This window comes from Lygodium microphyllum, chromosome 26, assembly GCF_053477565.2.
Source record: "Lygodium microphyllum isolate KBCC chromosome 26, Lygodium_microphyllum_v1.1.10, whole genome shotgun sequence".
Taxonomy (NCBI): domain Eukaryota; kingdom Viridiplantae; phylum Streptophyta; class Polypodiopsida; order Schizaeales; family Lygodiaceae; genus Lygodium; species Lygodium microphyllum.
Genome location: NC_141160.1, coordinates 41,613,182 through 41,626,920, shown reverse-complemented (window position 1 = coordinate 41,626,920; position 13,739 = coordinate 41,613,182). Strand labels below are relative to the sequence as shown.

The window sequence follows — 13,739 nt, the reverse complement described above, 5'->3', positions numbered from 1 at the left end:
CTGTCTATTATTCTTTACTACAGATTCCCTTTCCCGTGGAAATCTTGGATCTTAGGGATCCTCTTCATCTTCTTTCTCCTCTTCTCCTCTTGCCTTGGTCACTTGGTCAGCATGGAGCCACCTCTTGAGATGGAGTGCAGGCGTATCCTTATGGTTCTCAGCACCACACAAAGTCCAACATTCCTCCTATGCATTGCATGTTCTCATCATCTTTGTACTGGGGCGATTGGACAAGTGAACAATTTTCCCATGAGGGACACTGTCCAAGTGGCACCTACTGCATGAGCATTCTTCAACATATAGCATTCCATCTCCACCTTACTCTTTTCTTCTTCCCCTTTTTGGACTTGAGAGGGGATGTTGAGAAACCCTTCAACCTTTACCTACAGTTTGCGTTTTTGCATTTTTGTGTTTTGCGTTTAGGGTTTACAGCCCCAAAAAGGAGCGACTAACTCTGCCTATTTATAGGCCACTCTCTCATTAATTCCTGACGGCTGATTCATTATGTCTGTCACCTCTTCTCTCCAACCTCTCCACTACCCTCACACCCCTTCAAGACGACATTGCGGTTCGTGATTCGTGGTTGTCTTCATCATCTTCCTTGTGCTACGGCACCCTTGTTCCCTTGTATCACATTCACTCCATGATTCAAAACTTCATCATTCCATTCATCTGAGTTTCTTCTCTCTTCTCTTCTCTTCTCCCTGTTTGTCGAGATCACTCTGTGTTCCTTCCCACAAACCCTATTGTCTTGCTAGTACGTCATCTTTTGACATCATAACCTCCAAGTTTTCTTGTGCAAGGAGAGGACCATGTCTATAGATTGCAAAGGGCCCTCTATGGATTGAAGCAGACTCCTAGAGCTTGGTACCAGAGAATTGATCGATTATTTCTAAAAAGTGGCTTCCATCAATCAGATCATGACCCCACTACAAGGTTGAGGATAACCAGCATGTGTTGATCATATTGTAAGTGGATGATCTTATCATCACAAGGAGCTATACTCAGGAGGTTGATCAGACTCCAAACTTCAAAGATTTTGAGACAAGAGATTGACATGACAAAGCTTGAAATCCTACACTTCTTCCTTGGATTGGAGATCTATTAGACAGTAGAGGGCATTTTTATTTCCCAACACAAGTACATCTCTAATCTTCTTTCAAGGTTTAGTATGGCCAACTGTCGACCTATTTCATAAACCATGGACCCTGAGTCCAAGCTTTTGGCAGCAGGAGATCCCTTTACAAATGTCGCCCATTACAAGTGTCTTGTTAGCTCCCTAATCTAGCTTATTCAAACTCAACTGGATATTTCTTTTGCGGTGTCTTTGTTGTCTTCTTTCATGATGACTCCCACTTAGGAGCATTAGAGAGTGACTTTACATGTTCTTCGTTATTTACAAGGGACTCGATCCTACGAGATCATGGATGGAAAGGAGGTTACTCTTTCTAGTTGAAGTGACTCTAACTAGGCAAGTGATATGGATTCGAGACGGTCCACTACAGGTTATGCCTTCTCCCTTGGATCAACAGCTATCTTGTGGAGCAATAAGAAGTATCCTACTATGGTCCTTTATTCTACAAAGGCAAAGTATCATGCATTATGTTCTATAGCTATGGAGGTGGTTTGGCTATGCCACATGTTGGTAGAGATTGGCTTTCCCTAGCCTAGATTTATGAAACTGCATATGGACAACTAGAGTGCTCTAGCTCTGATAAGAACCCCATGTTTCATACTCACATGAAGCCCATTCAAATTTAGTATCACTATGTTCGAGAGTAAATCATGGCTTTCGAGTTGGCAATGGCCTACTGTCCCACAGTGGACAACACAATGGATATCTTCACAAAGCCTTTACCCCAGGCTTCTATGCTTTATGTCAATCTATCATCTCCTATTGTGGGCTCTTGTCAAAGTCTGACAAAGACATAGGAGCTCTGGAAGTTTTAGGTGTATTTTCTTGGTTTCTGCACATAGTGAGTATTTCCTATGTTGCATAGGGTCTAGGTTGCAAGTGTCAGTGTCCACCAGTTTTGTCTCACACATGTGGGATGCCTTGTCAGCAGGCAGCTGTATTTATTGCAGCCAGACTGCACAATATATAGTCAGCCAGCATTTATAGCCCCCTATAGGAGCAATCAACCAGTTTTCAAGTTTTGGCATTTTGTGGCTATATATAGCCAGCCCCCCACACTTGCCAAATCAATTGTTCAATGTAGGCTTTGCAAATTGCACTCTCTATCTCCGACACTCTCCGACTTTGGTGCTACCATCATCATCATCAGCCTAATCTGGTGCCCTCACTGACATTATGGGCTGCGTACAAGGACTGATCAGTCCATCCCCTTTTGTATCCGCATTCTCCTCCAGTCAATGCAGTATCTTCCTTCATCTTCAGCTCTCTCTCTCTCTCTCTCTCTCTCTCTCTCTCTCTCTGTGTAAAAGGTAATTCTATTAATTACGAAAAAAGGTACAAGCTGACATGATTACAAGATACACGATGGCTCTAAGCCATCGAGTTACAAAAAGTCATGGCAAAGACGCGGAGGAAATTGCCATATGCCAGAAAAGTAAGTCCTCCCGAGGGAGTAAGTCAGAGTGCCGAATAAGATCCAACTGCCAATGCAGGAGACCTCTAAGCCTCACAATATGTCTCGGAACATTAGAGGCCGAATCAAAAGAAAGGCATTCCGAGTGGTCCAATTGTGCCAACAGCCCCAGTATCTAAGAAAGTGAAACAAGATCTTCATATGCGACTGTGCCGGTGTGGGGTATTTGGGCCGTACAAAAACCCAATCAAAAGGGCTTAGGGAGAACCCAACCACTGCTCGCCAAACCGTTGACAAGAGTGACCAGATATTCTTCGTGAGAGGGCAAGAAATAAATCGATGACGTGCCAATTCCACAATAGTGGTGCAAAAGAAACAGTTGCCGTTAGAGATGTGACGCTTGGAAAGGGCGGAAGCAAGAGGAAGACCACCAATCATGACCCTCCAAAGAAAGACCTTGCATTTGAAAGATGTCTTGTTTAACCAACCCTCCATCACAGTTGCCTTCCACCATGACTGAGATTTACGCAATCCCCATACAGTATTAGCTTTAGTAACCAGCCATTGATGATCTTTAATCAAAAGATGATACACCTGGTTAGCTGAGGCTTTTTCCAAATTCAAGCAACCTGCAAGGTCCCAATCCTGCCAAGGACGATCCAAAGCAAGGGCAGGAAATGGTTGTCTGCTCTAGAGCACTAGCAAAAGCTATTTCCATAAATCACGGTATCCATGAGGGATTCTGAAAAGCCTCCTTGCTGTACAAAATGATATCAACACATTGTGACTGGCAAGGGTGGCATCCACAACTGAAGTCAAGCCCAAACGTGCCATGCGGTTAAATTTTGGTCTAAGCTCATGTTTGCCTTCCCAGGAAAGTAATCACGAGGCTGCCAATAATTCCAATGGAAAAGAGTTTGCATGTAAGTGGTCCTCCGCTGGATGCCACCGAGCCTTCTGGAGGACTAATTTCCAGGAGCCTACCAAATGAGCAAGGAGGGATGAGGAAGGACTAGAAAACCGAGAGTCTGCATTAAGAACATGCCACCAGGAGCTCCGAATTTGGGTATTACCATGCATGAGCCCGTGATCCTCAAGAAAATAACGGGCTATAACGACCCACGGGTGATGATCCAAGCACATGGTACGAAAGAGTGACCAACAAAGAGCCAGCATATGAGTTTCGGCATCCAAAATAGCCCCACCACCCATGCGTTTTGGCGTACATGCATGTGACCAAGAAATCCATGAAATGCCTGCATGCAAGGAGTCCTTCTTCCATAACATGAAACGAATATACTGAGTAAGAGCATTCAAAGTAGTAGCAGTCCAAGGCAGCAAAGGCAAGAAATATGTGAGCATTAGCAACATAATTGTCTAAGCCACTTTGAGGCGAACATGGAAGGGCCAAGCCTACGACTTCCAATACAGAAACTTAGCGGCCAGTTTCTGTGAAATCCACTCTAGTAGTTGCTTTGGCCTAACATCAACACCCAAAGGGCACCCAAGATGCCTGACAATGGAACCACGGGGAACCACCAGTCCCTGCCAGCCCAATGACTGTAAATCCGACTCCGTGCAAGTAAGAATGGCTGATTTGAAAGCATTGATATGAAGACCAAACGCATGTCCAAAGAGCATCCAAACATCCAATGCTTTGCGAAGATTATCCTTGTCCGCCCGCAAATGAGTCGAAGCTACCATAGAAGATAACATCAACAGAACCCAATGAGTCACAAGGGCAAAGAAGAGAGGACTCAAAGGGCAACCCTGTCGCACAGGGCGTGCAAGGACAAATGGCTCGGTAACACCGCCATTTAGCATAACTCGCGAAGAAGCCGCAGCACTAATAGTGTAGATCAATCTGGACATCCGAGTGCCACCCCATAGTAGACATAAGATCTGCAATGAAAGACCAGTCTAAATAATCAAACGCCTTTTCCAAGTCCAATTGAATCAATACCACTTCCTGATTAGAGTGTCTTGCATAGTCAATAGCCATTTGCACATTTAAGATATTATGCAAAATGTTTCGGCCCTTAATGAAACCATATTGAAGAGGATGCACAATGGCCGTAAGATGCTTGTGGAGCCGATTCGCCATCACTTAGGAAAAGATTTTATACATCGAACCCATCAAAAAAATTGGTCTCCAATGTTTCAACATTGACGGTGAAGGAACTTTGGGAAGCAGTTTGATAAGACCTTCTTTCCATGAGGAAGGCATGAACCCCGTTTCCCAAACCTGTTGAAACATAGTCATCAATGGTTTCACCAGTTGAGTAGCATAAACCTCAAAGAATTCATTGGTGAGACCATCCCAACCGGGACTTTTATCCTTGGGCAGGTGTAGCAAAGCATCCATAACCTCTGCCTCACAAATATCTGTCTCCAAAGTAGTTTGCATATCATGTGAAACCTGATTGCGGACCAAATCATAGAAAACTGAACGTGCATGAGTAACTTGATCAGAAGGTGAAGGAGAAGAACCAAGAAGGTCGAGAAAATAATTCTTGCACATGTTCACAATAGCCTGAGGATCAATGACCATTTGACCTTCTGGATCTTGGAGTCTAGTAATATTTTCTCGAGCAGGAGATGCATGTAGAGCTTGAAAGAACTTATGAGTCTGACAAGCACTATCTTGCAAAGTCTCCGTCAAATTTTGCAATTTGGCTTGCTAATAGGATTTCAACTGAAACTCTTTAATAAGATCAGCCAAACGCATCGCTAATGGCAGCAGAAATACATCATCTGCAGTGTCCACCAGCAGAGAACAAACCAGAGCCAGTAAGTCCTCCGCTGCTTGTCGACGCCGCCGACAAAGAGAAGCATGATGGATCCCATACTGTCGAGCAACCCGCTGCACATTAGAGAGCAATCGTTCAAACGACACATTGCCCTCAGAGGAGAAGTCCAATAGGAATCTCTCAATCAATTGCTGCATATAGCCCTGAAAGATTGAATGCTTCAAATAAGACGAGTTGAAGCGCAAAGGGAGTCGATCCAGAAACTGCTTAAAAGGTGCAATGGGTTGTGCAAGCATCTCAAGCTGTAGAGGGAAATGGTTCGACAAGGCATATTGCTGCAACACTTTCATTTTGAGCATCTCAGGAAGAAAATCATCATTCTGCATGATGTACATGCGGTCCAACCGCGACCATGTAGTTGCATACTGCGCAGAATGGAAAGTAAACCCGGTAGAAGAAGGGTGTAGCCAAGACCAGAGATCTTGCTTAAGTACAGCAAGAGCAAACGCATTCCACACGTGACTTTCCGGAGCGTCCATCACCGAATGCTCTGATGTGGACTGTGAAGAAGCAACACACATATTAAAATCCCCCATCAAAAAACCCCGTCTGCCAAGTGACAAGGAGGACTTCAAAGTATTCCAAAGATCTTAGCGGGATAAAAGATCATTCGGAGCATAAAGGCCAAGTAACCATAAGATCTCTCCTTCAAATAAAACTTCAATCACCACAAAACGGCCATGTACATCATTTTTAAGAGGCTGATATTTCTCATGTACAATCATAAGTACACCAGAATAATGCATGGCATGTGTCCCCGCATAAAACAGGCGAAAGCCATGACAATCCACAACTTTTCCTGCTTCACCATGACTCTTGTGCTCAACAGCACACAGGACATCCCATTGATTCTCATGCAATGCAGTCCACATGGCATGTTGCTTATGGCGAGAACAAATGCCTCACACATTCCACGTGGCTATCTTCATGTGTATTCAAAAAGAAAATCAGGTGTGAGGCACAGCTTGCCTCGATTTAACCTTTTCTGCTAGAATGTCAAGGACTCCCTCATCCAAAAAATCAGCTAGCACGGCAAAAGAGTTCTAACGGCCAGATTTGGAGGTGGACGGTATATCCACTGTCTTGGGGATGGAACGGGGATAATGACAATCCCATGGTATAATCACGTTACCTCTAGTATCAAAAGCCAACTTAGCAGGTGGACCCTTTGGACCATCCGTATATACTTTCCTAGGAGGCTGGGAGAAACCATAGCATGAGCAATGTGCTCTGAAGACAACATTTCTTTCCTGCGCATATAAGTGCACATGAAAACTTGGGAAGCAGTAGGCACAGTATCTGCCATGCCAGCATCAAACCTTTTACCTTTTTTTGCATGTACATCTACCCAGTCGTTGCCACGGGAATCCAAACCCGAAACATGTTGTTTACCTTTATCCAGAACTTTAGGCAGCTGGGTTGCATCCTGCAACGGAGCATCAAGCACCATATCTTCCATGGGCAGCACAACATGCTCAGCATCTGAAGTCGGTTGCTTCTCTGGGCATTAAGCCATAAAATGCCCCAATTTTCCACACGAAAAGCAATGCCCGGCAAAGTTACCCCATTGCAAGCGAAAGTGCAAAGGATGCATGCCAGAGCAATTAAGACGTAACCAAGCAGGCCTTTTCCTAGCAGTGTCCCATAACATACACAAACGGTTACGATTCACAGCCCTGAGGCTCGGGGGGACCAGAACAGTGCCCACCACGGCCATGGCATCCTTTAACAGTGGCCAATAGACAACCGGACAATTTTCCACTTCAACCCACACCGGGCATTCACTTTGAAGCAAGCGCTGAAAATCTGCCATTGGACGCCATGGCACAACATGGATCAAACGGCGATCAAAGAACAATGGCAGTTTAAACAGGAGATCAGCACGATGCTGCTCGGATTTCAACACCACCTCATAAAAGCCTTGGGGCCCAACAAAAATCTCTTCAACACATTCCCCTTGTAGCAAACTGTGCAGCCACTGGCGAATACGGGAAAGCACCAAGAGCTTCCCAATGAAGAAGAGTATAACAACACGTTCATAAAACATCGAAAATGAGCACAAAACATTTTTCGGGTCCACAGTGGCTTCCAAAACATCTTCAGTGGCAGAGTCAAAAAACGCTTCATGATTATGCTGAACATAATCGCCAAGCAAGGTGTTAGCAAACTCCAGCAAATGTTCCCAGTCAACATCCTGAGAATCCACAGAATCCGAGGCAACCTGACCATAAGAGCGTTCCTGAGGATCCATGATCTCTTCCGAAGTATGCTAGGTGCGTTTGCCCGCAGGCTGGAAGTCAGGACCAGGGGGCATCTCCTCCGTGCAAGGAACCATATCCTCTGGTTCCTTTGTATCAAAATCCGAACCAAGAGCTGCCACCGTTTAGTCTATAAAAGCCATATCCAGACCAGCCATGGTGTATCACTATTTGTGTCAGATGCCGAGGCAGGAGCTCACAGGAGGTAGAAACGGCGCAGGCCAGCACAGGCCTCTCTCTCTCTCTCTCTCTCTCTCTCTCTCTCTCTCTCTCTCTCTCTCTCTCTCTCTCTCTCTCTCTCTCTCTCTTTCTCTCTCTCTCTCTCTCTCTCTCTCTCTCTTTTTCGTAAAAGGTAATTGTATTAATTACGAAAAAAATACAAGATTACATGATTACACGAGTACAAGAGACACGAGGGCCGTAGGCCAACGTGTGGGAAATCCCCGGACTAGGGTACTAAAAGGTTACACCAATCATGGCAAGGACCCAGAGGCAATTGCCAAATGCCAGGAATGCAAATCCTCCCGAGGGAGCAAGTCAGAGTGCCTGATGAGATCTAGCTGCCAATGCAAGAGCCCTTTAAGCCTTGCAATATGTCGCGGTACATTAGAAGCCGAATCAAAGAGAAAAGCATTTCGGGTGGTCCAAATGTGCCAGCATCCCCAGTACCTGAAAAATTGGAATAGGATCTTCATATGTAACAGTGGTGGTGAGGGATACTTCGGGCGCACAAAAACCCAATCGAAAGGAGTCAGTGAGGACCCCACCACCGCGTGCCAGATTTGCGACAAGAGTGACCAGATATTCTTGGCGAGCGGGCAAGAAAGAAAACGATGTCGGGCCGATTCCGCCGAAGTGGTGCAGAAGAAACAATTGCCATTCGAGATTCGACGCTTGGAAAGGGCCGAGGCAAGAGGAAGACTCTCTCTCTCTCTCTCTCTCTCTCTCTCTCTCTCTCTCTCTCTCTCTCTCTTTTTTCAGGCTATGCACAGCAGCCTGCAAGAAGAAGCACAATCCCAGAGTCGGGTCTAGCACTCCCCACAGCCCACAGCCCACAGCCCACAGCCCACAGTCCCTTGGACTGATTGTATGGAATGGGTTTGCACCCAGCAGATGCCAATCCCAGTCCGAAAGCTGATCTGCACAAGCAGTCAACACTGCCGCTCGTGTTTGCTACCCTGTTCTGCACGGGTCTACCCTAATTTACCTGACAGTTGCTGACGAACTTACCGGTCTGCAGAAAGAGTGGCGCCTCTGGCTCGATGTCCCGCTGTTCGTTCAACAGGCGCGGGCCCCAGGGCAGGGCAATCTTGAAATGACTCAGGTGGGGGGCGCCAAGTTGTCGCCCACTCACTCCCTTGCTGAGTGGTTGTCGGGCGTTGCTGCAGCCCAGTCAGGCGACGAGGGGCAGACGGTCTGCGTTACCAGTCCCTGCGCGATCTGACAATCAACGCAGCTCCTCGCGACAGGAAAAAGGCGACACGGAAGTCAGACGGGCGGCGTTAGGGCCAGACACATAGGCGATGGCTTCTTCTCTCTCTCTCTCTCTCTCTCTCTCTCTCTCTCTCTCTCTCTCTCTCTCTCTCTGTGTTTGCGTTTCTCTTCCACTGCCCGCTCTCACAAGATGGTCAATGGCTCCCATCATGAGCTCCGCCTATCATGAAGATGTGAAATTTCAATGCCTTGCTTAGCATTTGATTAAAAGATAATCAAATGTGCAAATGTGACTTGCGCATGTAAGGTGTAGGTTAGTTATTTCAAAGTGTTGAACCCAAGACCCCGAGATATCAGTTTTGATGCCAAAGGCAAAAGTTGTAATAAGTTATGCTTGGTAGATACTAGGTGGTACCCAGTGTCAAATTTTGGTCTAGATCAATTTATTGGCCATTAACATCAATGGTGACATTAAAGACTAGGCATTAATTAATCAATTAAGGCCACTCTAGGGCCCAGGGGCTAATAACTACTCAAATATACTTGGGAGACAATTTGGCCTAGCCAATTTAATTATTGGCTAGAGGGATTATTTTATTGGCACTAAAGTAATTATTAAATTGATTTTTAGAATTGTCTTTTCAAGCAAACATGTAATCCTAGGCCATTATGGACCGCAATGTCCCTATCCTACCGACTTTTCCCTAGGATTAAAAGCTTAATGGAGAAAACTACTACATCTAGTAAGTGATGATGGAGGCTATCTTAGAGTCATATGATTTGGCACGAAAACCAGACTTCCTTCTCAAAGAGGGTGGTAATAACCTGATTAATCAATAGTTACAGTAAGTGAATAAATCACATACACTGAAATGCACACTTTACCACTTTAATCTTGGACAATAGTCACCTTGTTGGCCCAAAAATTGGTGCCCCTTGCAGTATTTCCATTGGCAACATTGCTATACACTAGATTTTGCATTCCACTTGCCATACCCAAATAAATTGGGCCTTGCATACCCTGCATAGATGATTGCATATAATGTACATTCGGTGCATGCATTTCCATGTCTGAAGCATTACCAGCCATTGCTTGAAAAATTGATCCACCTTTAAAGTACTCGCAATAACCCACATTAGCATACATGCCTTGCTGTCCATAACCCATTGGATTGGCACTTCCAAGTTGGCCTTGCATTTGCATCAATTGCCCCATCAGCACCAATTGTCTTTGCTCATTGGCTACATTTGGAACATCACAAGGCTACATTGGCTTTTCAAGTTGGTATATCTTGCTATCCCAAAGCTCTAGGGATGACTTCCTCTTCTTGCCTTTGTTAGCTTTCCTTGAAGAATTCAAAAATCGAGTAAACTAAGGATCCCTTGCCAATTGAGCAAAGGTATTAGCTACTGTCCTCAATCGATCTTCTTGCTGGTCATTAGCATCAAGAGGCCTAGAAGGACCCACATTTTGGTCTGCATCAACATTTTCAGCTTGTTGCTCATGTTGAGTGACTTGTCCAACATTTGACAATGCATATGGCTGTCAGACAAGTGGTTGCAACCAATGGCAACTACAAGACCACTATTGGCCCCAAGTGTGGAGTAATTGTATGCTTGTGCTCTAGCGCGCGTGCACGAGAGAGAGAGAGAGAGAGAGAGAGAGAGAGAGAGAGAGTTGAAGCACAATGATAGTAAATCACGAAATGAATGAGTGTCCTATGTGAATGAATGAAAAGTACAATTATCAAATGTGCACACCAAATGATGACCACATTATTGTGCTAAAAATGCACAGTATGGTTTTCAATAGAAACCCTTCGACTAAGTGTCCTAACCAGTCCTAGCAAACCCTTGCACTAGTTATCCTAGATGTACGTACAAAGTCTTACCTGTCCTAAGTGACAATTTAGACTAAATAGGGGAGCCCAGACCAAGAAAATAGAGAGCATCAATGTGTAGCCCAACAAACAGCCAAATGGACGATCTGGTAGTCACTCGACATCATGGGATCTCCAATCTAAAACACAGTACAATAGTATGATCAGTCCAACTTTTTGGAAACCCCTCACAAATGGACCTATTGAGAGCATCAAGACAAGGGCCAATGTATCACAAATGTATGAAAAGTGCTCAACTACTAAGTCATAATTGTATTCTACTCTCCCTTTCTGCAGTCTATCAATGGCATCCCTGGTCATCTTCCTTTCAATAAGGGTGCTACTTATCAGCCTCCACTGGAGACAAGGAGACTACTTCACTTTGTTGGCTGTCCTCCAGAAGCAGTGTGCTCACCTGTTGGCTGTCCTCCAGAAGTAATGTGCTCGTACCTGATGACTGAACGAGAGGAGGTGAGCAGCCCATTTAATGTGGCTGAAAATACTAGTCAGCCACGTTTAATGCACCAGACCTGAAAATGAAATGCACTCTAAGTGGAGGTTCCAATACCTAGGATAAGCACTCTAGCACATAGGATATACAAACTCCTAACATAGTGTGGGTCCATAGTGAACAATCCACTGCATACTGCACACCTGTATACATGATCATGAGAATCCCTAGGAAAGCCACCTATGCACCAGACCTGAAAATGAAATGCACTCTAAGTGGAGGTTCCAATACCTAGGATAAGCACTCTAGCACATAGGATATGCAAACTCCTAACATAGTGTGGGTCCATAGTGAACAATCCACTGCATAATGCACACCTGTATACATGATCATGTGAATCCCTAGGAAAGCCACCTATCACTACAAAACTCAAATATGCAACTGCTAAACCAACAAGACCACCTAAGAGGGTAAAGCCATCGATATATCACACACACACACAGGGAGGGAGGGAGGGGGGGGTTTGTTGTGTACGAGGTCTCATATGAGAGAGAAGTTTATTTGGCTGGTTGGGATCTAGTTGGGTTTATGTTCCAAATGCGGCCAGAGAGCCATGTCAGTTATAGGAAGACTTGCAGTGTCTATGGCTCGCCCAATATTTGTTATGGGTGATTTCAGTATTTGTGATCGTTTAGATCATGCCACTTTGCCCCATTTAGGATTGGGATGCATTGGCAGCTTCCTTTTTGAAGTATGATATATGGTCCTCACTTCATCCTTCTGTGTCAGGATATACATATTGTTCTCCTCAGCATTCTGACACTAGGGCACATTTGGATAGTTTGTCAAAATCACTTTTTCTTGCCATCAATGCTGAGCATATGGGTGGAAGGCAACATATACTTCTTCTTGATCATAATCATTTGGTATTAGAAATGCTGCATGCAGCCTGTTGATGCCTTTAAGGCACTGTTCAGGTGCTTATCTTTGCACTTCAGTCAGTGTTTCTTGCAGCATGATCAATTATTCAAAAGGATGCAGGTTGATTCTTTTTGTAAGCAAGGCATATCTATAAAAATATTAGCCTACCTAGGCATCTTCAGTAAAAATTCTGAAGGGCTACATAGTACATAAAAAATATTTAGGTATATGGTGCACAATGTCCACCACAAAACAGAGTGAGAAGGACCAGAGACTCAAAAGTACCTAAACCAATCCATTAGATATACCCATATGGACCAGCCCCTTACCTGCAGCACTCTCGCGAAGTAGAGATTCGTCAGTGTGTTTAAAGCCTGAAAAAAACAAAAAACATATGACTTTTCCATCAGAACAACCAAAGGGTCACTAACAATTAAGTCTTGTACCAAAACAAGTAGTTCTGCATCCTTTTAATCCTTTCCAAAATGCTATAATACCTTTGATTAGTGTATATGAGCTTATCAATTATATTTTATCATCTACATAACATGGAGATCAAGGAAAAACTATTTAGCAAGGAAAAATGTCTTCCTCGTAGTTATACCATCACTGTTGATGACTTGATTTTGAAACAGATAATTGTCCTAGCTTTGCAGAAACTCAAAACATAAAGAGAAAAAGGATATGCGTGTAGTCATCCATGGTATTTTGGGGCACTCCAGTTTTTGGGCTGGGCATGAATTTTCTTTTGGTAATAGCAACTCAATAACCTTTGGTCACATGAATAAAAACCAGTATCTCTTAGATACAATGTTGAAAAAAATGCTAGGCTTCTGTGCAGACCAGGTCGTTGCAAATTAGTTCATCGAAAATGGCAAAGTTCAGGACACTAGAATGTCTCAAGACGTTAGTCTCCAAGTATAGAACTACAGTTCATAAATGATTGGAAAAATTACATCTATTTGTAACCACTGTACATTATGTTATCTGCTTATACATGATGTGCCTTGTTGGAACTTGGCACTCAAGTCACAAATTGTTGGAACTTGGCACTCAAGTCACAAATTTACATTGAAAACATAAGAAATGATGCAGAAAAGTGCACAGGATAGTCGCACCTATAAATTAAGAATACTGCCAGCTTGCCTTTTGTGATGATTATAGCTATAAAGTAGCAGTTACAAAATATGTCATTGAAGCAAATCTCTTGATCTTGACATACATTAAAATTGGCTATTTAGCCCTCATAGCAGAATACTGAGAAAGGAACTTGAGGAATTCATTCAATCAACTATTAATCACCACTTAGGGAAGAAAATTATTACCATCTATGATTGCTTTCTTTGCTGCCTTTACGCTCAACTGCACCAATTTCCAGGTATTAATGCAAATGCAAGGGGAAAAAAAAAGTCTGCCATGCCATGAGTCTTTCACTC

General features: G+C 44.0%; 1 protein-coding gene across 3 annotated transcripts in view; it reads right to left on the bottom strand.

Moving 5' to 3' along the window:
* Positions 1-13,739, bottom strand: part of LOC148013188 (Protein phosphatase 2C family protein) — a 69,741-nt gene that overhangs the window by 14,615 nt on the left and 41,387 nt on the right. For all 3 annotated transcript variants that reach the window (XR_015688820.1, XM_087667772.1, XM_087667771.1), the window contains exons 4-5: positions 13,629-13,665; positions 12,633-12,677 (exon numbers count right to left, since the gene is read on the bottom strand). Coding sequence is in view for 2 of the 3 variants with exons in the window: in XM_087667772.1 (XP_087523898.1) it covers positions 12,633-12,677; positions 13,629-13,665 (82 nt within the window). In the remaining variant the exon portion in view is untranslated. The remainder of the gene's footprint in view (positions 1-12,632; positions 12,678-13,628; positions 13,666-13,739) is intronic.